We start from the raw sequence: 25,012 nt of genomic DNA on the forward strand, positions 1-25,012 counted from the left end.
GAGCCGGGGCTGTGCAAGTGTTTTGTGCCTGTCTGCCCTGGGCTGACAGGGCTTAGGGCGGCAGAGGTGGAATGCGGTGCAACGCTGCCACAGTGTCTGAGGTGACACCTGAGGTGCCACCTCAATGTCAGCAGGAGCACCTGAGGTAATGCCACCGCCATGCCTGTGGCAGCACCTGAAGTAACGCTGCCGCCATGGCTTTGGTAACGTAACGCCTGAGGGAATGCCACGTCCATGTCAGCAGCAGCACCTGAGGTATCACTGCCATCATCTCTGCGGCAGCACCTGAGGTGACACCGCTGCCATGTCTGAGGTGACACTGCTGCCATGTCTGAGGTGACACCGCTGCCATGTCTGAGGTGACACCGCTGCCATGTCTGAGGTGACACCGCTGCCATGTCTGAGGTAACAACGTGGCCATGTCTGAGGTGACACTGCAGCCATGTCTGAGGTGACACCGCTGCCATGTCTGAGGTAACACTGCTACCATGTCTGAGGTGACACCGCTGCCATGTCTGAGGTAACACTGCTACCATGTCTGAGGTGACACCGCTGCCATGTCTGAGGTAACACTGCTACCATGTCTGAGGTGGCACTGCAGCCATGTCTGAGGTAACAACGTGGCCATGTCTGAGGTAACACTGCTACCATGTCTGAGGTGGCACTGCAGCCATGTCTGAGGTGACACCGCTGCCATGTCTGAGGTGACACCGCTGCCATGTCTGAGGTAACACTGCTACCATGTCTGAGGTGGCACTGCAGCCATGTCTGAGGTAACAACGTGGCCATGTCTGAGGTGACACCGCTGCCATGCCTCAGGTAACACCACCGCAGTGACCGAGGTGACGCTGCTGCCATGTCTGAGGCAGCACCACCATGGTCTCCGAGACAACTCTGTGGTGATGTCTGAGGTGTAACCGCAGCAATGTCTGTGGTCAAACCACCGCTGTGTCCCAGGTGACACGGCAGCCACGTTCCCCTCACGCCAGCCGGGGAACAGCCCTTCGCTCCCGCACACCGACGCCTTCCATCCTCCTGCCCGCTCCTTGCAAAAAACCTGGGGTCTATCTGCCCTGATCACATTCCTGGTAATCTGTCCTGCTGCTCTTGAGGGAGCACTAAGAAGTGAACTCTTTAATAAAGGCAGATTAGCACCCCGTTACAACAGCACGCTGCCTTCCCATGCAAAAAGCCGCGTCCATACTTGTGGCTCTTTCTCCTCTACATGTGCAGCTGTTATTTTTGCCAGCCGGGCTGCTTGAGTGGCATTTTCCCAGTGGACATGGTATAAACAATGTGAAACATAAAATGCTGTGACTCAAGCAACCTTACAAGAACGTGTTTCTGTCTTGCAGATAAATAGATGATGCCATCATCCTATTTATAGTGCCCTGGCATTACAGGTAGCGAACCAGAGCAAAGCCAAGATATCCAGAGAGGCCTTTCGGCACAAAAACCCCAGAGATAAAAGAATGAGGTCCACCAGATTTTCGTTCACTTTTTTATTTTGACTGTAATGCAAACAGGCATAAGTATTCCATAAAATCAGAAGATCGGAACTATATAGAAAGAGGTGCATGCTTCAGAACAACGTGGATATCTTGCAAACAGAGCCAGAGTCAGTCCGAAAGAGGGGGCTGGAGTACATTGTACGAATGGCAAAGATTTTAGCAGCATTAAGAGCTCAGAGGTAGGGGAAAACCATGTTTCTGACCGCTTAAAGCACTGGTATGATCAAACACAACACCGGCTCATCCCTGCTCCCATCGTCCCCACCCCTTTACTCAGAAAAAACCCACCTTAGGATCACACGGAAAGCTACAAAATAAGCTACTCCCTCCCCCCCAACACATACCTGTCTTATGGGATGCAAAGTGAGAGTAAAGACAAGGTGCCAGATTTAACTCACGGCATCATTTTATAAACCCAATGAAGGCACAGTGACATGAGGAGGTGTGGAGGGAGGGAGGGAGGAAGGACCAAAGAACAGCGAGAGGCTGGAGCCCCATCGGGCAGAGCAGAATTAACCCACAGCCGAAGAGTTTAGAAAAACCTCTGTGATGGAAAGTTTGGGACTTGCCTGCCCCAAAACTGCAGCCCTTCACAGACCGGCCCCCTTTCTCATCTGGGCATGACTGCTCTGCATGAAAAAGGCCACCAGAAAAAAAAACAAAACCAAAACCAAACAAATCCAAACCAACCTTTGAGGCTTATGCTTTTCAAAGGTGCCTAAGGGAACCGAGGGAATGAATCCCTGTTATAAAAATTAATTGGCACTGAATATCAGATTCCCTGGGCGGCTGGCAGAACTCATGTTTCTAAGCACATGCAATCTCCAAAGCAATGAGTCCTGGCTGAAAGTCATCGTATTCCTGCCTGGGGAATTGTGTGCACTCTGCAAGAGCTGGGGATGGTGCTGCAGACCAGGGAACTCAAGCTCTTTTCAGCGTGCAGATCCCAGGGTTTTTTGAAGGCATTTCAAGGCAGCAGAGCACATTTAACCTTGGGAATTGTGGACATTGGCCTATTTCGTAGAATTCTAGCAAAGCAGGAATTTTGCATTGAATTTCATTGGCTTCAAAGCCATCACTTCAATGCTGGGTACGGGGAGATTCTGAAACATCATCTTCTGCTTCTGCAAATCCTGTCGAGTACTGTTAAGTATATTTTGTTAAGACATGATTCCATGCCATGATCACACAGAGAGAAAAATTAAAAAGCAGGTTCAAAAGCAAGTAGTGCTAATGCCTCTTGTTGGAATTGAGTATATATTAAGGCAGTTTTCTTGCCCTTGGAAAAATTTAAAATCTTCATTAGCAATTATTTTGGGAACAAAATACTTGATTTAATCCAAAACAGTTTGATATACTCTTTGTTTGCTTTCCCAATGCCTGAAAACGAACAAAAAGAAGCCCCAAATTGGTTGCTCTTTTAGACCAAGTTTTTTAGTATCTAATCTTTAAACTTCTAAAGTATTAAGAACGCCCCTGGAAGAAAAATACTTTTCTCGGTGTTATTCTCTAGCAGATTTCTGAGGAAGCCCCGCAGACCTGTGTGCAGACGCTGCAGTCGGGCCGTGCAGGACTCTCGCCGCAGCCCAGCACCACGCTCCAGCTTCTGCGCAGCCCCACAACTGCTCCTCAAGCTTCGACCCGTGGACACAAGAGAAGCCACCAGTGTCTTGGCATTTTCTTGCTTTTGAAGTGCTTTCTCCTTCTTCCCTCCCTGAAATCTGGCCAGGTAGGTACATGAATAAGGCAGGAAAGCGGCAGCCCTCACAGTGAGGCACTCTCACTGCTAAACAAGCTGCGACTGCTCAGCTACAAACTCACAATCTGTTTTTTCTTTATTATTTGTCTCCTGTGATTCGATGGCTCAAACTTCCATCACAGCCAAACATCTGTAGGGGTGGAGGCCAGGAGTTTCTAGTCTGCTTCACTCCTGGCATGGCAGGAAAAAGGCATATCTGCATTACAATACTTCAGTATTTCATTAGTTGCCCTTCTACACGTGCTAAATTCAAGCCAATTTCAACATCTGGTAAGGTCTGTTTTACTTCTGGAACCAAGTGCTTTAAAGCAGCAATCTCATCAGCTTTCTCCAGCTCCCCTGATTTCCTATTAAATACACACGGCTGTATGGAAGAAGCTCGAGCTCAGATCTCCCTGTTGAGGGTAGATTTCGAATGAATTGCTAAGAGTCATGCATTGCAGGCAAGTGCAAGTGCAGATCGACACACGCAAAAACACTGCTGTCACAAAATTGCTGCCGCTGCTGTGAAAGTTTGATCCCACAAGCTGCTGAAATCCCCAGCGCCACTGAAGCCGGTGGGTGCAGAAGGTGTTTTGTATCTGTGAGAACTCAGATTCTAGATTAATTTAATCCAAGTTTGGTAATACAGTTTTCAAGAGTGTTTAGCACTGGCCAAATTTTGCTCTTCCTGTTATAGCAGAAGAAATTGTTATAACAAAGACAGAATTATGGCAAAGTTGAATGGTCCTGGAAATGTGTCTCCATCTGTTCTGTAAAGGGACTGTGCTCCCCTCTGGAACTATCAAAGCAATTGCAAAGTAATCAGGGCAATTCTGAAGCTGAGAAGTGGTCCCCAGTGAAAGCAGGAACAAAATTTAGTTTTAAGCATAAAATTCTCCTTCCGAAAAACGCTGGGAACTCTCTGCAGCTTCCCCACAGGTATAAATCAGAGGACTAATGGCTTCAGTGGTCATGAAGTTGGGAGGCAGCAGCTTTGGCTTGGGCTTAGTGCAAGTCCATGAGGCTTCAGCAAAAACATGCCCTCTCTCCCCAAACAGTGTGGTAAAAATGTGGTTTCCAGTATGCGGCGGGTGTTCACAGACCCATGGTGCTTGCAGAAGGTTGTGTCTGGTTTGCACCCTCACTCTAACCCTGCTCTGCCTCCGTTCCCCTATAGAGCCCCATCAGTGGGAGACTAATTAGCAAGCAGGGCTCTAAGTTTGCTCTCAGGGGGAACTTGCCCAGCAAGAATTTAATTTATAAAATGATGTTTACTGTTCCCCTCAGCGCCCAGGCTCTGCGTGCAAGGAGCGTCTCTGCAGAGAGCAGGATTGGGAGGTCACCCCTGGTGCAAGAGTCTTCCCAGCACAAGGCACTGTAAGTCTGTTGCTGTCCCCATGACTCACCCTTGCTGAGCAGCTCGCTGCACCTTTTGGCTGGGCCGGCAGGGCTGAGAAGGAGAAAGGAGGGATCTCCAGGGGGATCTCCGGAGAAAAGCAGTGAAGGGAAACTGGGTTACAGCCCAGGATGGGGCGAGAGGTGTCGCGTATGGAGAGTAAAGGAACTAAAGAGCAATCCCATTTAAACTAGACACAGGTTCACACAGCTCCTGTCTCTTCCCATCTCCTCTTCTGTGTAGGTACAATCACATTTGCTCAGGACACAACTGCAGATTTGCCACCTGCGCATAGACACATTGGCTCACACTGCTCTGGGTGTGAACAGAGTCCCCTGCTTGTCCCTGGGGATGCATAGGCACAGGACAGGGGACAGGGAGCGAGGACAGCCCAACCCCAAACCCCATTTCTCTGGCCAGTATGGATGCGGCTGGCTCGGTTCCTCTAGTGCAACGAGCTCAGGCCTGCCCAGCATCGATTGTGGAGCTGTCATCTTTGCGAGTCTACTCCTGGTGACAGAAGTCTCATTATTTTCCCGCTGTCTGTCATAAACAGAAGAACAACAAACTCCCAGGCAGTCCTTCTGGGGAGATGAAACCTTTGCAGTCATCAGCAACACAGACAGTAGATACCCTTGCACTCTATGAACAACTTGTTTTTCCCTGTTAGTGGACACAGCAGGTTGCGAAAACAGAGAACCATTTCCCACGAGTTTTCGAGTTCCTATATAACTTTCTCCGAACATGGAAAAACCTACAAATTAGAATCTTCAAGAAAAAAAAAACTCATTTCACCATGTCTTGAAAAATCAAATCTGTTTAGGAAGAGCCTCTTTAAGTTTAATCCCTGGGAGGGAAAAGGAGCTGAGCTGTTGCAAAAGCAGCAGTGACAGACATCCTCCATCAGGACATCGGATCAGGCTGGGTGTCCATCACGTCCAGTGTCCCCTCACCGCAGGAGCCACATGGGGCTGTGCAGGAGCCCAGACAGGGAGCAGCCACCCAGAGGTGACGGGTTTGTGAACCAAGTGCCCGAGACACAACCCCTGTGTGCATGACACCCCGAGCAGCTCGTGGCACTGATCTGCAGCAGACCCCACCTCGATCTCTGCTGTTTACCCATGCCGGAGATATTGTACCTACACCCACATGTCAGAAATGTCACACTGAGATGAGCAGAGTCGAAACAACTGGTGGAAGAGCCACATTTGTGGGATGATAAAGCAGATCCACAAGTTTATTTCCCCCTTTGCTGTGGGAGAAAATGAAACTCGAGAGGAGTGCGAAGCCCCTGCAGGTAAGACGGATGAAGTTAGGACGTCTGAGACTGACTCAACCAAAAACAATGAATCAAAATTCCCAGTGGTGCACCTTGTGAGGAGCAAACGGTCCCACTCAGGCAGAGGGAGCAGAGAGGCAGCTCGGAGCCCTTGGGGACATATTGACTTCATGGACCCTCCCGGCAGGGAGGGGGTTTCTTCTCCAGGGCCTGGCAGGCAGGCTGGCCTTAAAACAGCATTTCCCTTCCAAAGAGCTCTGAAGAACTCACCCACTCACAAAGCCTGTTGAGGTGGTCTTGCCTGTCTGCCCTGCACAGACCCTTTTGGAGATCCCATTGATGGTGATGCACGCACCCCGGTCCCTGCTCTGCTGTGCTTCCTGCTGCTTTCACTGGTGGTTGAAGTGGACGAGGGACATGCAGGTGGCAGTATTTGGGGTGCAGGAAAAGCAAAGCCAATTCATCCCAGACACAGACTGAAGCAGCAATATGACTTCCAGCTGTGAGAATGTATAGTGATACCGGCAGAAGGCAGCACAGGAGAAAACGAATTGCCAGCAACGCAGGATGAGCTGGGAAGAGGATGAAGACAAGGGCATTTCTTTGGGCACTACCTCCTCTTCAGTTCTCATCGCTCCTTCTGCTTAAAGGAGGACCCGAGCCTAAAGTCCAAAGTCAGAATAAAATTTCCCAGAAAGAGGAGATGGGTTTGAATCTGTTTTTTAGCTCTATTTCTGCAGCTGTAGGACTGGGGGTTTGGGCCAGGCCAGGGAGCAGGACCTCTGCCCAAACTCACACATCCCAGCAGCAAAGGGACCTGGTTCTCCCACACGCTGCCTGCCCTGGGATTTGGGCACAACCCACAGAGGTGGAGCAGGGGCTGCCCTATTTCCTGTCCTGTCCTGCTTTCACTTCCAGGCCACAAAGTCCCCAAGCGGGGACACAAACCCAGCCTTGCACCTGGCTCCGACCACCCCGCCAGCCCAGCGAGCTCGGCTCTGGCCGCATCGTGGCAGCAGTCATTCGCATTGTGCACCGATGCTCTGCTGCGACCAACAAAACCGAGACCTGGATCTTGAATTCTCCCAGTGCCTGGATGCCTTTTGCTCCTGGATTTTGGGCTGGAGCTGCTTCAAGCATTCAGGAAGTCAAAGATGCAGAAGATGGTCACAGCACATGGAGATGTGGCCGAGCCACAGGAAAGGGCAGGAGGTGTTGGCTGAGGGTGTGGACAGCCTGGGGCCAGGGGAGCCAGCACGGCTTGTACCACGGGCTGGGAGGGCAGCAAACCTCCTGCAGTGATTTTAGTTCTGATTTTGGCTTAGGGAAGTTAATCCCAGCCCTCTGAAAGCAAAGCTCACTATTGCAGCTCCTGGACAAACCCCCTGCTGTCACTGGTGCAGGTGCTTTACTCCATAGAAGCACCAGCACGCAGTGCAGCAGAGCAGGGGCAGGAGGAAAGGATCAGCACCTAGCAGCTTAAAACATCAACACCGTCTCCTTGCCTCCAATAAGACACAGTCATGCCCTGCTGTCCTCGTTCTGGCAGCGAGGGCAGACGGACCTTCTTCAGGGTGAGGAAGGCAGGAGGAGGAAGGACACACAAGGTCAGAATGCTTTACCTCACAGATAGCTTTTCTCTGTTAAAGAGACTGGGACCTTTCTGTGATCGTGTTCACAGATTGCTTTCAGGGCCAGATTTTTGCAGTGGGGCTGATGTGTGAGTGTGTCAGAGCCCAGAATCACGCAGCATCTTTGCAGCCGATCTCACCTCCCTTCTCACATGAGATGTCCTGGCAGAGACAGCTCGTGCCGCTGGCAGGTGGCGCAGAGCCTGCAGAGGGGACGCGCTTGCAACCGAGATGCCACATGTATTTCTTTTGGCAGGCAGGTCGCTCAGTGCTGGCACTTGCTGCTCCCAAAGGTGTGGAAGTGGCTGGGTCTGCTGTCCCAGAACTGCTCATGAGACTGTGCTAAGGTGGAGCTGATGCTCTCTGGGATTTCAAAAGTCCTTGGTTGGCACCTCCTCACCAGGAGCCTCCATAACCCTCCAAGTGCTGCCTGAGTGCTTCTGCACTCAGAATAATGGGGGTTAGTTTTGGTCAGAATTAGGACTTCCAAATAGGCTTTGTTACCAGGAGGCTGGAGCTGCTTCTCTCGCATCCTTGTGGTTTTCCAGTCTCACCTGGGAGGAGGTTCACACATTCACAGCATGCAAAGCGCTGGGATGCAGCCGGTCCCTGTGTCTCCCACCAGCATCACGGCTGCAGATCACAGATCTCCTGGAAAGCCTTCTGGAGGACAGCCTGGCCAAGCAGCACTCATTGCCAGGAGTTTTTTCCCCTAAGATACACATCGGCCTGTGTGTTCAGTGCTTGGCTCCTCGGCGGGAGGACTTTCATGCCAGCGAAAGTCGGGACTGAGCAAAAGGAGGGGTTCGTGGGGAACAGGGAGCAGAGATGGAGGCAAACACAACACAGAGTCCATTTAGGAGAAACCACGATGTGTGAATCAGAGACATCCAACCCTTCAGATCAAAATAGACACATTGGTACCCACGCTTTGGGGATGAACAGAGTTCATAGGCATGAGGGCATTGCACATCGTCTGCCCCCAGCCTCGGGTGTGCACCCAGGTCTGTGCAAGTCCAAAGGAAAGCCAAGAAAATGCAAAGATTCAGCCAAGCCCTGACCTGGGGAAAAGGGGAGCCTGGGGGAAACAGCCCCAGCTCTGGTCAAGCAACAAAGACCTTGCTATTGCCCAGCCCCTGCCACCTCTGCTCTCCCCCAAAACACCAAAAACATAGATGATCACAAAGGTGGTGATTTCATGCAGATGCAAAATGCCCTTATGAGAAGAAGGAAAAATGTGAAGTTCTGTTAAGAGCCACGGCAGATTATAAAGCCATCGTACTTTAGTGGGGAAATCTGGGGAAAACCAGGGAAACAGGGTGAAAAGAAATGGCCACAGGACAAGAGCAAGAGAAAGAGGAAGAAAAGGAAATAAAAATCATCATCATCATCATCAGGACACAACAACAGGACAAGAGACAGAGCGCTTCCCATGGGCAGTTCCCCGCGGAAAAGGAGCCACCGTGTCCGTGAAATACAAAACCCAGTGCCCTCTGGCTGGAGGGGCCAGCAGGTGCTGGGACTGGTTTGGCATCCCCTTGGGGCGAAGGGTCCGGTTAGGAGCAGAAAACCCTGCAAGGGAAAGGGGAGAAAGGCCAAGCTTAGAGCGATGAGGAGCACCTAGGTCTAAGCACTTCCCAAGGGACCATGTTGTAGATGGGAATTTACAGAGCCCTTTGCAGGTGGGTGAGATGAGCAGGTAGGTGACTCTTATCCCAACCTAGAGATGAGAAACTGAGGCACTCTGTGTACAGTGCAGACCTCAGAGTATGGGTTGTGTTGGAGAAGGTGCTGCAACCCCAGCTGCTGAGGGGCAGGACTGGGGACAAGGGAGATTCAGGCCAGACATGAGGAAGAAATTGTTGGCCCTGAGGGTGGTGAGAGCCTGGCCCAGGTTGGCCAGAGAGGTGGTGGCTGAACCATCCCTGGAGACATCCCAGGCCAGGCTGGACGGGGCTCTGAGCAACCTGAGCTGGTGAAGATGTCCCTGTCATGGCAGGGGGGGCACTGGGGGAGCTGGGAAGGTCCCTTCAACCCAAACCCTTCTGTGATTTTATGATCCATGCAACCGCCCATCCCTTCTGCTAAATAATCCTGCTCAGCCAGGGAAAATCCTGCCAAGGCAGAGCTGAGCAAATGGCAGGACACGGTGGAGCAGAAACAAACATAGCAAATGTCAAGGTTCTTTTACTTCTTTTGGTTGTTTTTACACTAGTGGAAAGAAAAGTCTCTAGATCTTTCCTAACCAGGCACGCAGCAGCCTGGAGACCTCTCGAACCGCGGGTACCTGCTGCCGCACCCATGGAACCAGCCAGGCCCCCCCAGCCAGAACTGGAGCTGGAGGGAGCCCCCCCTGCCATGGATCCTGCAAACCTTGTAACCATGATCCGCTGGCGGCCGTCTGGGGAGCAGAGACAGACGGCAGGCAGGACTTTTGCTTTGCACCCCCATTGGGATGGGATTATCAGGGCTGAGCACATTGGTACAGTGGGTGCAATAACCCAGGAATGCCAGGGGGATTTGTCCCGGCAAGGTGACAGCTATTTCAGAGAGACCGCCAGGCTGCAGCCACGGCTTCCAGTGCAAAAATCAAATATCTTGTCTCAGCCTCTGCTATAAGAAGGACCACATGTGTGCAAAAGTTAAAGCTCCCTTCCCCATCCCACAGCCCACGTGCTTGGGAGATCATCGCAGGGGTTAAAATAAACACGTCAACTCACTCGTCCGTATCTTTTTTGCTCTCCTCGATGAATGCAATAGACTCAGATCTAAGGCGGTTAGTCACTTCGTATGTACGCAGGGTGACTCCAAAAATATCCTCGTGGTACCGGCTGTCATCCTGAAACAGAGGATGGCAGAGGGGCAGTGGAAAAAGGATATTTACAGAAAAAAAAAAAAGAACATTTACAAAAAAGAAGAATATTTACAAACAGTTGGCACTGCTGCAGCACCAGAAAGCTGCCATGTTGTGAGTAGGTACCAAACACACATCAAGTGTCCTAGGGCCTGTCACAAGAGCTGGTGGGACAGGAGGGGCAGGGACAAGCAGGGAGGTGACATGACCTTCCCAAAGGCACACTGTGGAGTGGTGGCGGAGCTGCTCAGTGCATTAGACCTCAACTGCTGCAACCCAAGGACTGCCTGGCTGTCAGGGGGACAAGGAGCTTGAGGTCAGCTCACATACATGAGATTTGGTGGCAAACCAATGAAAAATGTGGTTCTGGGCCCCCTTGGCTCCTGGGTGGAGTGTGGGGACATGCTTCAGTCCTGTAGGAATCAGGCTGAGTGGTCCTCCTGGGCAGAAGCAGAGCGGTTTGAGCATCTGTCCTTGGGCCTGTGTCCCAACCTGAGCTCACTTCTGCTTCAGCTGCAATGTCAGCAGCAACATGTTTGCCCAGGGGCAGCATTCAACCAGATGGACAGACAGAGGAGATTTCGGGAGGGGGATGCTCACACTGCCCTGTTAGCTTGCTGCAACGATGGAGGGACAGCGGGGACTTAACCAGGTGAACAAGCCCTGCCTGGGCTACCTAGGATGCCCCAAAAGAGCTTGTAGCAGCGCTCAGCACAGCACCAGGCTCATTGTGGGTGCCCAGCGCAGGCTGGGAGGGGTGCAGCCCGGAGCAGAGCTCCTGCACCACCGGTGAACTCCACTGCACACCCAGACCTTCCGCAGATCACGCTCCCAACCCTGCCCGGGTGCAGGCAGTGTGTGAGGGAACTGCAGACCCCCCCAGCACCCGTTTCCTCTGTGCTGCCTGTTCTGCAGGAGGAGGCACCAGGTGCAGCGCCCGTGGCAGCAGCTCGCCCGGTGTCTGGCGGTGCAGACGCGACTCACCCGCAGCTTGCTGATGAAAGCTCCTGCCTCCTCCACTGACAGCTGGCCCTGCTGCCTCACGATGCGCTGAATGGTCTTCAGGACGTCCCCTGCCATGGTGACATCCCCGCAGACGTAGATGTGGCCTCCTTGCTCCTTCAGTGCTTTGAACACAGTTTGGGCCAGCTGCTCCTGTAACACGTCCTGCACGTATTTCTGAGGGAGGAGGTGGGAGCGGAGATTAACTACAGCTCATAGAATCACAGAATGTCCTAAGCTGGAAGGGACCTGCAAGGATCATAGAATCCAACTCCTGTCCCTGCACATGAGAACTGCAATATTCCCACCATGTGTCTGAGGACGTTGTCCAGTCTCTTCTTGAACACTGTCAGGCTTGGAGCCATGACACCTCCCTGGGGAGCCTGTTCCAGTATCCAGCATCCTCTGGGTGAAGCATCTTTTCCTAATGTCCAGTCTAAACCTCTCCTGGCACATCTTCGTGCCATTCCCTCAGGTCCTGCAGGTTCTCAGCCCCGTCCACCTGTACACTCTGGCCAGTTTCATGTGCACCAGCTGCCTTCGAGGCAGCTGTGCAATGTGGCCACCTCTTTGGGGAAGCATCCCTGCACCTTGCAGCACCCACAAGGAGAGAAAAGAGATGAGGAAAGCAGCAAAGCATCATTTTGCTCTTGCATCTTCACACCTCTACTATATATAGAATCACAGAATAGTTTGGGTTGAAGGGACCTTCCCAGCTCCCCCAGTGCCCCCCCTGCCATGAGCAGGGACATCTGCACCAGCTCAGGTTGCTCAGAGCCCCGTCCAGCCTGGCCTGGGATGTCTCCAGGGATGGTTCAGCCACCAACTCTCTGGCCAACCTGGGCCAGGCTCTCACCACCCTCAGGGACAACAATTTCTTCTGCACGTATGGCCTGAATCTCCCCTCCTTTAGTTTAAAACCATCCTATCGCAAGAGTCTGTCCCTGTCTTTCTTATCAGCCCCTTTTAAGTATGGAAAGGCCACAATAAGGTCTCCCCAGAGCCTTCTCTTATCCAGGCTGAACATATATCTCGTTGCCACGCCTGCTCGTGTGGCAGTAGGAATTTGGAGCAGATGTTCATGCTGGCGCTGGGCCACCCCACTGGTGACACCACTCCTTGCCCACCTGCTCAGGAGGTTGTGCCCGGTGAGCACAGCTGCAGCCCTCCCAGGCAAAGTGTGAGTGATGTGGGGACATGTTCAGGCTGGAGCAGGGATGGGGATGGGCCCTGGGAACTGGGGTGCACTGGGAAGGGCATGATCCTGTACCTTTATGCAACAAGAGCACCCCAGCACCTAAGCTACTGTGGCTTCACCAAGGAAACAGCATCTCCACACTGTACTGGCCATGGCTACCCATGGCCACACACCAGGACCGGAGCGGTCCCATCACACACCTTTGGTTTGTCCGGTTCCCGGGAATAGGCTGTGTACAGCTCTCTGAAGACACCTTGGGTTTTGGCAAAGAGCGTCTCCTCTTTGTAAATGTGGTCAATCCTGGACTGTCGGCAGCCGAACACCAGGACCATAGGACAAGGCTTCAGACCTGGGGCACAGACAGGGGAAGCAATTAGCCCAGGAATCACCGATACCTGATTTCTGCAAGCCACCACCCTCCAGAGCTGGCAGCAGCCACAACAACCAGTGTCAGGCTGCCAGGAGCTTTCCCCGGCCAAACTGGGAGGGAGGAAAAACCAGCAAGGAAGACAGAACACACTGACTGGCTGAGCCTGGGAATCACATGGCAGGGGCTCTGTGCCAGGTTTTGGGGAGAAATTAAACTCTTTTTTTTTTTTTTTTACCTAAATGGTCTAAATGACAAGTGAAAAATCTGTTTTTACATAAAAACAATGCCAAAGTTATATTTCTGCCATAAGAACTTGCAAAGTTTTACAAAAGGATTTTCACGGCGTTTGTTTTGGGAACTTGGGCAGATCTCCAAGTCTGCTTTGAGGAGCCCTTTGCCTTCCAGGGCAGACTGGACCTCCTTCTCTGCACCACCAGCCCAGGGTGAGCTGAGGAAGAGGAGGAAGAAGCATCAACCCACCTTTGTGCTGGATTTCAAAAAGCCGCTGCTGCCAGAAGCTGCGGAAAGGGGCGATGCCGGTGCCGGGGCCGATGAGGATGCAGGGAACCTGCGGGTCCTGGGGCAGGTGGAACCCGGGTGCGCTGCACACATGGAAGGTGTCAGTTTAACCCAAGAGGGATGATCCCCCAGCCCACAGCAAGCTGAGACACCACCCAGAGAAGGAGAGGTAGAAAACAAGGAGAAATCCCAGAAAAATATATTTTAGCACAGAAGAACTGCATCCAAGAGGGACCCATTTGCTCACAAATCCAGCCCTGTTTTCTTCACTCCCTTAGTGCTTTGCAAAGAAGAGCAGAGGGCAAAGAGCTCATCCTGCAAGGGGGCTCACCCTTGTGTGGACCACTTACCCTCTCACAAAACAGGGCACCACTTCATCGGTCTGTATCCGATTGAGCCAAGAGGAGCAGACCCCGTGGTGGATTGGTCCTTCTCCATCTAGGAGGGGAGAGAAGGAGATCTGTGCTTGACACACCAGCCAACCACTCCAGTTACTTTATTTTCTGAAACCCTCCCTGCTACTTTCCACATGAATGCTGCACTGAAAACGTGAGTATCTCTGTGTCCATCCCCCATGAACTTGGTGGAAGTTTGGCACTTAGAACCCTCTGTGGAGCTACCCAAGTTCCCCCAGGAGCCAGCCCTGGGATACCTGGACCTTCACAATCCTTAGGACACACCCAGCTTCAATTTGGTCCTTTTGGGCAGAAGCAGCATCACGCCGTGGTGCTTCCAGGTACAAACCCTCTATGGCAACCCCAGGTGAATGGCCAGAGTCCTCCCCTGTGTCCTGCTGCTGCAGGAGTGATGGGGCTGTGTCCACCTACATCACAACCAGGGCCATGTGGCCACATCAGTGCTTGCACAGGGACAGAAGTCTGGCTGGTCATGGCAGTGTGGACTTCATTGTGTGCACAAAAATGATCTCATGTGGAGCTTGGAGCCACTGTGGCTGGTACCTGACCCAGACCTGGCACCTCTGTAATACACTGATGGATGGCCATTCTCCATAACGTGGGCCAGCAGTGGCACGGGTTGAAGGAATCTTGTCTTTGCAGCAGGCAGAAAGGCTTTAAAACACCATCTCTCTGCCAAAGACCTTGTGGCGTTGCCCATGTGCAAACACTTTTCCCCTGCTCCCCACCCCGAGCCTGTCTCCACTGCCCCCTGCGCGAGTGCGGTACCTCTGGTGCGATACGAGACCACAGCCACGGTGAGGTGGACCTCGCCTGGGTACATCTCCGGGGAGGAGCTGATGGAGTAGTAGCGCGGTTGGAGGAGGGGGAGCTGTGTGAGCAGCAGCGTGGAGGGCATCTGCACGGAGGGGAACTCCTCCAGCACCTCCACGATGGTGGGGTTCTTGGACCACTTCCATTCCTCGTACTCCTGCAAGCCCTGCAGCCAGGGAAGGAGTGGGGAGAGAGCTGCAGCATCAACCTCTTCCAAGCCATGTCCCTCCACCAATGTCCCACCAGACCTATAGCAAAGCTGGGGCGGGTGGCATGAAGGCAGGAGCTCTGCTGTCACAGGTAGAGACTCAACACAAACACAGTGTGGGGTGAAAGTGCCCTGGGGCTGTGATTGTCCCCAGGGCCTTGAGGAACTTGGGGTCTTTACCTTGCTAAGGACCTGCAGACGTTTCTTCTCCTTGTCACTGGTGGCTAACAAAGCAAACTGCTGCAGCAGCAGGGGGGTGGGAGGGGTGGTGATGTCCAAATAGTATTTAAAAGCCTGGAAGATGGTACATGGTGGGACACGGTTCTCGTCTGTCCAGTTGCTGATGACACCTGCCAGGAGGGAATTCAGCACAACCAGGGGATCAGCTGAGCATAAGAGCCAAGTTGGATAAATCTTTGCTTTCCTTCCCCCTTATCAGCTCTATGACAGTGAATGATGAAGAGCTGGAAAGAAGAGTCAATGAGATATCCTTGTGCCACAAGTGAGATGCTGTACAATGAGCACAAATTGTCTGATACTCCACCACCTTCAGCCTTGGTCTCTCCAAGTTAACTAATACTGTTTTCCACCTCCTGTTACACTGTACATGGCAGTAGGGTATCAGACTTATCCCTGAAATACAGCATTGGGATGGTCCATCAAGATCCCTGAATTCTTCTTTCCAGTTCTAGACGTTTTGTCACAAGAGCATGTACTGACAGGACAAGGGGTGTTGGCTTTAAACTGAAAGAGGGGAGATTTAGATTAGACATAAGGAAGAAATTCTTCCCCATGAAGGTGGTGAGGCACTGGAACAGCTACCCAGAAAATTGTGGATGCCCCATCCCTAGAGACATTCAAGGCCAGGCTGGATGGGGCTTTGAGCAGCCTGGTCTAGTGGAAGGTGTCCCTCCCTGTGGCAGGAGGGGTTGGAACCACAGGATCTTTAAGGTCCCTTCCAACTCAATGAGCAATGACTCTGTGCAGAGGAAGGTTGAAGAAGGTGTGCCCAATCCAGGCAAATACACCAGTGAGATGGGAACTGATTTCTCCTGGGGGCCACCTCCCTTCCCAAGGAGCTACAAGAACCACTCCAAGGGAGAGGTGAGGAGAGAGGCCACCTCTACATAGAAGTGTCCCTGGTTACCTAGAGCTGTGTTCCTCTCCTCCAGGAGCTCCACCTTCACCAGCTGGTTGGCTGGGGGAGCATCTTCAAGCCTGTCGATCAAAGCATTGACCAAGTCTTCATGGTTCCCTGGAAACACGCCCAAGTGGTCCCCGGGCAGGTACTGCAGTTCCTGGTGTCCGTTGGTGTGGAGACGCACGAAAATTGTCAGGCGACTACAGGAACAGGAGAAAAAGCAGGATGGGTTTTGGGGGAGATCTTCAGGGAGATGCTGAGCTCCGGCCTCAGGAGCCGCTGGTTGTGCTGGGCAGTGGTGGCACGTCCAAGCCCTGGTGGCTGGCTGAGCACGTCCCCAAAGTCACAGCAAGAAAGGACACTGCAGTGGCCACCTCCCTTCACCGCTGACTCACCCTCAGGGACTTTTTAAAAGGGAAAAAGCAGTTTAACCTCTTGCTTCAGCAATTTTATCCTCTTTTTTTTCCTTTTTTTTTTGTTTTTGCATGTGCCCCACCACTCCAGCAGTGCAGCCACCCGTGTTCTCATCCTTACAGGCGGGAGGCTCATTTCTGTACCAGCAGATTTCACCGGGTAAGAAGGCAGGAAACATCCTTCCCTGGGTCAATGGGGCTTCCAGCGTTGGTCATAATTTGCACAAAGATGCAATCCATGGGACATTTAGGGGTCAAGGGATATTTGTAGCACCGTGTGCAGGGATGCTTTGGTGCACCATGAGTAACTGCAGCTCCCTGGACAGCTGCATCAGTGCTTAAAAGGGGCTGATAAGAAAGATAGGGACAGACCTTTCAGCAGAGCCTCTTGTGACAGGACAAGGAGTGATGGTTTTAAACTAAAGGAAGGAGATTCAGGACAGACATGAGGAAGAAATTGTTGCCCTGAGGGTGGTGAGAGCCTGGCCCAGGTTGGCCAGAGAGGTGGTGGCTGAACCATCCCTGGAGACATCCCAGGCCAGGCTGGACGGGGCTCTGAGCAACCTGAGCTGGTGCAGATGTCCCTGCTCATGGCAGGGGGGGCACTGGGGGAGCCGGGAAGGTCCCTCCAACCCAAACCATCCTGTGATTCTATTCCATGATGCTATGATCTCTTACCTGGACTTTGGGCTCTGCAGGTTCTGCCGTGTGATAAGCCGGGCTGCATAGACGCGTTTTTTGTGGATGCTGTACAGTCCTGCAGAGAAGAACAGTCATGAAGCAACGCAGCAGAGTGTGGCCAAGGCAGGTGGCCTCTGGCATTTGCAGGGCTGTTGGCCACCACGCTTCAGACTGGAACTGTCACTAGAGGACAATGGGCTCAATGACTCTCCTGTCCCCATCTCCTGCAAAGCTTCAGCGAGCCCAGGGGATCCAAAACCTCAGGGGGAAACCCAACACCTGTCCCTTGTGTTAGTGACCGAGGAGGACAGAGAAACCACACGCACGAGGCGCAGGGATGTGCCCTCACGTGCAGGAACGCACCTCTCGCTGCCAGAACCACCCGAATTCGGGAAGATCTGAACCGGTGCGGCAGATCATCCACTGCAGGAGCCGTGCTGAGTGGCCAGGTGTCGGTGGGCTGGACCTGCCATTGTACCGCCATGCTCAGCCGAGCAGCATTTGGACACAGTGAGCTTGGAAAGCTCCCAGGTTTCCAGCTCTTTGCTTCAGAAAATGGGGTCAGGAGGAGGGAGATCAGATCAGATCTCAACATCTCTGTTACAGAATCAAGCAGGGACCAGCCAGAGGGGCATGAGACCTTCACAAACTGTTCCTACAGCATGAGATGGAGGGGAAAAGATAGACTGAAAAGTTGGGCATTTAACACAGAATAAGGATGTTTGGCCCCTTTCTCCCCACTTGAGCCCACTATGTCTTCTCCACCTGCCCCACACCCAGATCACCTTGGGGTGACCCCACCTTCATACCTTGTGTGAGCTCTGGGGCCTCGGCCACGTAAGTCAGGCGAAATTTGCTCCTCTTCCAGCTCCGGTCGTTGCTGATGAGGGAGTTGTTCGCTTTCTCAATGTTGACGTCGTCCCCCACGCAGAACACGTCGCACGCTGCCTGCAGCACACACCAGCCTCTCAGGCACCTCCCCGCTGCCCCTTGGCTTCCTGACCCAGCCACACAACCTCCCTTTTCCCTCCCCACCTCAGCCAACACAGGGAGGAGGTGGCCCCAATGCCATAGGGCTATAGCAGAGGCCATGGGCATGTCCTGTGGTGCCCACCCCCACCAGGCGTCTGGGATAACACGGGAGTTCAACATTCAGCTCTGGCAGTCAGCACAAAACGGACTGTCAGCTCCACCAAAACATGGAGAACTTCTTTATTGTGAGCCAGGGTGATGGGCGGGTGTCCTGGTGTAGGGAAGGAGATGCAAGGAGATGCTGGATTTTGTTCCTGCTCAAACCAGCAGCTTTGCTCTGTCCCTGTGTCCTTCCCTCCCTGCTCCTCCCTGGAGCACCAGGGATGCGAGTTACCTTGAAGACCTTCTTGGCCCAGGTCCTGAAGGACTCCTCTTGGCCACAGAGCTCATCCCCTTCTCCCATGCGGAGGATCCTCTCTCCACCCAGCTCCTCCAGGAGCGTGTCCACTGCCCGGGCAAAGGCGCAGAAGTGGGGGTACGCTCGGGACCCCAGCCCAAAGACAGAGAACCTGGGGAAAGGTGGCACGGCTGTGGACACCAAGCTGGGAGGGACGTGGACATCTCTCCCTCACACACCACTATGGCCAACACCAGCATGAGGGAGCATGGAGGGATCTGCTTCTGGCAAGAATACATCATATTTTAGGAAAGAATGAGCTGCAGTAGGAGAAAGGGGCTCCGTGCAGCACCAGCTCCTGCTCTGTCCCTTCTGCAGCAAGAAATTGTCACCTCCCGCCCCAACCCACTTACCTGACATTAGCCAGGGGCCCTGTGCTCTCGAAGTTGTCCCTGGAGTCGGGGCCATCGCTTGAGGATTTCCGTGCATCCGAGTAAGAGGAAACGCTGTTGAAACGAACCTTGTAGCTCCTGTGAACAGCAACAGCATCAAGTATTAACCGTGATGACCATGTGCACGTGGGTCCCACCGGGCTGCATGTCAGGAGGGGACCACCAGGCTGCGGAGGAGATGAAATCAGAGCAGGCTCAAGCTCAGGGCTCAATATTTCATGAGCAGGTACTGTGATCAGTGTCTGGAGCAGAGAAAAGTGCTCCCTCCTGGAGATAAGCCATAGCAGCCCATATAGAATCATAGAATCATTTAAGTTGGAAAAGCCCCTCAAGATCATCAAGTCCAACTGTTCCCCCACCCCTGTCCCTGCCCCATGTCCTGAGAACCTCATCTCCGTCTGTTCAACCCTCCAGGGATGGTGACTCCAGCACTGTCCTGTGCAGCCTGTTCCAATGCCCAACAGCCCTTTGGGGAAGAAATTGTTCCCAAGATCCAAACTCAACCTCTCCTGCTGCAATTTGAGGCCATATGTTGCACCCCGCCAGCTGGAGCTGGTTTACTACATGGGGTCTGCCTGTCACCTCAGCTGTTGGCCACCACATTGTCCCCAGTGGTGCAGAGGTGGCAGGACCTTTGGCTCTCCCTGTCCTTCCCTGACTGCACACAAGGTCGGGTGTACGTCTGAACAGATGTTCTGAAGGTTTTTTCATTCATAGCAAGTAAAAAAAAAAACACAGAGTGAGAGCAGGGGTGATGAGGAGGGGGAAAGGGAGGGGAGAAAAAAAATCTGACAACAGCAGAAGTATTTCTGAATTGAACCATCTTCAAAAATTGCTCTACACAAGAGTTTCTAAATATACTGCCCGAGCAATGCAGCAGTGGTGTGTGGATGAGTCACAGCATCCTCCAGCACTGACATATTCAGGAGACAACCCCTGAGCTAAACATCTGCCCGGGTCGTAGAGCCCCGTGCTCCCCCTCTGCTCCGGAGCCTCCTCCTCTCTGCCCCGACAGCAGGTCCTTAAATACAGAAGGATCATTCAGGCCAGACATGAGGAAGAAATTGTTGTCCCTGAGGGTGGTGAGAGCCTGGCCCAGGTTGGCCAGAGAGGTGGTGGCTGAACCATCCCTGGAGACATCCCAGGCCAGGCTGGACGGGGCTCTGAGCAACCTGAGCTGGTGCAGATGTCCCTGCTCATGGCAGGGGGGGCACTGGGGGAGCTGGGAAGGGCCCTTTCCACCCAGATTATTCTGTGATTGTGAATGCCTCTGAAAACACGTGGCAAACCCTTGCTGTAAGACACGAGGAACCAAATATACAACTGGGCCATGATTGGAGAGCCACAACTGCAGTGCCCTAGCAGGCTCCTTGAGACATGGTGGCTTCCAGAGGCCACCAATCCCCACACTGCGGGGTCTCAGCCACCCTCAACATCCCCAGGTGGACATGGAGCTGGGAGCTCATGCGATGCAGGGGCAGGAGCTGCTCCCTCCAGACCTTTCCACCAGGCTGACTCTGCTCCTCTTCCCTAGAACATCTTCTCCAGGGCGCCTTTTCTCATTGCAAAAGCTTTTTTTCATGCTTAACTTCAGCATCTCTTCCTACCGTACAGAGCCATGACCTCTTGGCCTGTCCTGGGGGGGGCACAGGGAGTAATTTATTCCCTCCACCTCTGCAGTCACCTTTGCTGTATGTGAAGTGTGCTACTGCACTGCATTTCTTTCTCCTCTGCTTCACATAAAACAGCTCTCACCCTTTTGATCCATCCTCGCAGGTCGCTGTTTCCAGCTCTCTGACCATTTTTGCTGTCAGGTAACCAAGCCACAGGCAGTCTCGGCTCTTAGAAACTCCTGCCAGTCCCTTAAATTCCATTCAGAGGTGACTGGCCCAGCCGGCACCCAGCTCAGGTGCTTTTGTCCTCCTTAAACCTGCCAGGCTTGCCATGGGTGGCACCTCCGCACCCAACCCAGCCCCAAAAAGGGAAGATCCTTGGGGTGAGAACCACGTGCAAAACGCCCCTTTCTCCATCCAGACACCTCCTGGGCAGCCTGCATGTCCCGTTTTGTCAGCTGTCCCCATTAAGGCACAAGGCTATTAGACACCTAATGGGTTTTTGGCTGGCGAGCCCTGCGGGATCCATCAGATGACTTGGCTGCACAGCCAGGAGATCACTTTGGAGCTGCTGCTTCACCAGCAGCAGACAGGTACAAATCGGTCCCTGCCCAGCGCTGTTTGTCACCACTCGGGCAGAAAGTCAGGGCTTCGGTGCCCGGTGTAAATTGCACAGCATCTCTGGCCAGTGCTAATTCTTCCTTAATTAAGGAGCAGCCTTTTGCCAATTGTGAGCATCACTGTGTTAACTCAGGAGAGACTCCAGAGCAGTGTCCCAGTTAAGCAAAATACATTGTATTTAACAGCTAAAGTAAGAGGAGGCCCCAAATGATTAACACTTTGCCAGCTGCCCTCACTTCCCAGTCTCCTGGACACGCAACAAGATGCTCGAGGTTCATCTTCCACCAATGGGCGATTTTCTAAAACCCCAGACCCGGTCTCCAAGATACCAGTTCCAGACTCAGTGTTACAGACATCACAGCTGGAATTTATCACAGTTCTTATTTTCCCTAGAAATATTATGACATGATGCAAGAAGTTAAATTTGGTTCTCAAGCCTTACCCCACCTACATCCACATAGCTAGGATCTCCCTTCTACCTCCAGATCTTACTATTTGGGTGTCTCCTGGACAGCCCCAGCACTTGGATTCAATGATCTGCGGGGAATTCCTGCTTTTATATATATATATATGTTAATATATGTATATATATATTTTTTTTTTTTACATATATATATATATATGTATTTTTTTTTTTTTTTAAATAGATGCCTGGCTCTTACAGCTGAAAAGAGAAAGTTTACAATGCCAGCCCAGGGAATTACAAGCTGGAATCCACAGCCATGCCTGACTTGGTGCTTTTGTCCTCCCTGGGACCTCCACCTCCTCCATCCCCTGGTTCTCCAGGCAGGTTCCACCCCTTGGACCTTTGCAAACTTGACGCCCACATGAGGATTTCACACTCCCTTCCAAGAGGAGGGACGCAGAGGAGCAGGCTGTCCTGGCTGTGGGAAGAATGGGTGGAAAAGAGGGGTTTGGGGTGCTCTTACTTTCTCTCCTCCAGGTTGGAGTTGGGATTCTTCATCTCCATTAACGCACAGCCAAATTTCTGCAGAGAAGAAATTTTTAAAAAGCTGTCAGTTCTGGCAACATCTACAGGAACCAGAGCAGTGAACAACACCTTGGGACGTTCCTGTCCAGGCTGGGCAAAACCAGGATGTTCCTCCCCATTCCTCACTGCCTGTGTCCCCACATCAGTCACCCACCCCTGTGCCCTGTCCTACCTCTCCGTTCTCAGGTGGGTCTCCATTGCCAAAGGTGCTGGTGACCACCAGGACCATGGTTTCATGCTCTAGGTGCACGATATCATATTCGTCCATGGACATGACCTGGGAGCGACAGAGATGTTGTTATAGCAAGAGGCCTTTGGTGGGGAGATCTACCCCCAGCCACTCTCCTGGGATGGACCCCAGTCCACCCGAAGATGGGAGCAGCGTATCCTCACAGAGATCTCCACACAGGGAGCGTGAGAACAAGAGCTTTAAGGAACATGGACAAACTATGGGGCTACCATCTGAAAGGCAGTAGACATACGTATGCTACAAAGCCTGCAGGACCTGGAAATCAGATGGAAAAATTCCTGTGCAGGCTTCAATCCAGACCCACAATGTCCAGTCCTAGGAGGTGCTGAAGCCCCTTGGCAGCTGGGAAGCTCCACACGATCTGTGTATTTTCCCAAAGCCACGTATCTCATTGGGCCGCCCAGATGCGCACATTATTTTGCAGGGGCTGGGAGCCGGTACGATACCTTGGCATCGAAAGCGTGCTTGAAGATTTCACACAGCGTTTTTGCATAGACCTGCGACTTCCCTGTTTCTGTGGCGTACAGGATGGTCGCTTTGACTCTCTTGGCCATGGCCTGTCCCATCAGCTTGGCTGAGAACTTCACAGCCCTAGGAAGGAAGAATAAATCCTGATAAGATACCTTGCTTCTTTGTTGGCACTTCTAGCCCAGACTAGTCACATCGTGTTATTTTTATTAAATGGACATTCTGCCTTAAAAACTGCAACATCATTTTTTTTTTTGCTGTTATGTGCCAAACAGGGAAGCTGTGGAAGAGTCTGTCTGTCTTGACTTGTCAGAGAGGAAGATGAGATGGGGGGCTTGAAAAAGAGCTGAAATATCTGCCCGGGTGTAGGGAGGAAAATGCTAAACCAAGTGCAGAGGTCCTCTTTCTGCAGGGACACAGAAGCAGAAGAATGAGAGGCAGTAGCTGCTGAACTCAGTGACCAGATAACCTCAAAGGCAAAGCTGTAGACCAGCCTCTCCATCTCTTCATGTCTTTAAATCCTACCTGGCTGCCATTCTGCAGGAGGTGACTGAGCTGAGCAGGAGTGCCTGGGCTCCACACATCACACACGAAGCCCCAGGACAAGCAGAAGGTCAGACCAGGCTGTCGTCCCTTTGATTTGCACTCCGGTGACATTATGAACTTGACTCAGAGGAACAGCCATTGCGAGGCTGAGAGGTTGCACATTTATTTGAGTGTTCGCAGGGCTGTGTCTAGCCGGCTGCCTCCTGCGTCTGCAATCGTGACTAGAAGCATTTGCTCTGGTTTTCCCCACCGTCTGGGCTCTGACAGGAGGGCAGAGGGGCCCAGAAAGGTCACCAGTCTCTCTAATAATGGCCAAGGTGATGCAGCACTAGAAACACTGGCTCCTTGTCAACGCTAGTGCTGCCAGGTAGGCATTGAATCATTTTGGTTGGAAGAGCCCCTCAAGATCATCCAGTCCAACCATTCCCCCACCCCTGGCACTGCCCCATGTCCCTGAGAACCTCATGTCCGTCTGTCCAACCCTCCAGGGATGGTGACTCCAGCACTGCCCTGGGCAGCCTGTTCCAATGCCCCACAGCCCTTTGGGGAAGAAATTGTTCCCCACATCCAACCTCAACCTCCCCTGGCGCAACTTGAGGCCGTTTCCTCTCATCCTATCATCAGTGGGAGCACAGTGATGAGGGACACGAGCCAGCTTTGGGGTGCACAGTGGGGCACCAGACCCAATGTGGGAAATTTGTTATTTTAGAGCCATTCATAAGCACAACATTATTCTTTCTAAGTGCAGAATATCTTCACATTTTCTAAATGGACCATCAAACCTTTATATAGAGCCACCAGAAAGGTGGGTCTGGATTTAGCCTGATACGTTGCAATAGGGAAGGGGCAGTTTCTGGGGTGTCTGAGAGAGCACAAAGCACCTCTGCAGCCTTTGCAAGAACAAGGGCTGCTTGATTCACTTCTGTGGGGTGATCAGACCCTGCCCTGGGCAATCAAGTTCAGCAGGACTCCAGCATCCCCTTCAGAGGAGCTGTGGGGAATGGAGATGGAGATGGACCAGTCACGCTGGCAGGAGAAGAGAAGCCCAGCTTCCCCCTGCCCCTCCTGCCGGGAGGGAGGAAATCACTTGGGGGACACAAAAACAAAAGAGGAGGAAAGAAGAGGTAGAAACCCCACCAGGCTGGTATGTTTTGCCTCCTCCGGGCAGCTCCCCTTCATGCCAAAGTCAGCCTCAGGAGCTGTTATATTATTGATATTTGCTGCTATACAGTCACTCCTCAGCATCATTCTCCATGTTGAAGTTGCCCATTTGCTTTCATGTGACGGTAGTGCCGCTTGTCCCCAAGGCTTACCCTGTCCCTAAGGGAGAGAAGGGGCAGGGACTGCAGGTTTGAAGGCTCAGATTTGGCCAGAACCAGCACAGCCTGTCTGAACAGGCACCAAAATCCTGCTGCAACCAGTGCCAAGTGGAACACTCAGGGCTGCGGGTCTCAGTCTGCGTCTTGTTCAGCTGATTAGCTCAGATCCAGGTAGGATTAATGGTGAATTACAAAAATAATTCCTCTCCT

At 52.5% G+C, this 25,012-nt stretch overlaps 1 protein-coding gene across 2 annotated transcripts in view; it reads right to left on the reverse strand.

Annotated features, from left to right (window-relative positions):
• Positions 1-10,274: 10,274 nt before the first annotated feature.
• NOS1 (nitric oxide synthase 1) overlaps positions 10,275-25,012 on the reverse strand; it is a gene marked incomplete at both ends in the record, with an annotated part of 41,524 nt that continues 26,786 nt past the window's right edge. For both annotated transcript variants that reach the window (XM_082065978.1, XM_082065977.1), the window contains 15 exons: positions 10,275-10,397; positions 11,397-11,591; positions 12,813-12,961; positions 13,463-13,584; positions 13,852-13,939; positions 14,686-14,896; positions 15,119-15,288; positions 16,086-16,279; positions 17,171-17,249; positions 17,983-18,121; positions 18,540-18,714; positions 18,956-19,072; positions 22,158-22,216; positions 22,392-22,496; positions 22,916-23,060. In XM_082065978.1, the coding sequence (XP_081922104.1) occupies positions 10,275-10,397; positions 11,397-11,591; positions 12,813-12,961; positions 13,463-13,584; positions 13,852-13,939; positions 14,686-14,896; positions 15,119-15,288; positions 16,086-16,279; positions 17,171-17,249; positions 17,983-18,121; positions 18,540-18,714; positions 18,956-19,072; positions 22,158-22,216; positions 22,392-22,496; positions 22,916-23,060 (2,071 nt within the window). The remainder of the gene's footprint in view (positions 10,398-11,396; positions 11,592-12,812; positions 12,962-13,462; positions 13,585-13,851; positions 13,940-14,685; positions 14,897-15,118; positions 15,289-16,085; positions 16,280-17,170; positions 17,250-17,982; positions 18,122-18,539; positions 18,715-18,955; positions 19,073-22,157; positions 22,217-22,391; positions 22,497-22,915; positions 23,061-25,012) is intronic.

This window comes from Streptopelia decaocto (genome assembly GCF_964273445.1).
Source record: "Streptopelia decaocto genome assembly, chromosome: 15".
Lineage (NCBI taxonomy): Eukaryota > Metazoa > Chordata > Aves > Columbiformes > Columbidae > Streptopelia > Streptopelia decaocto.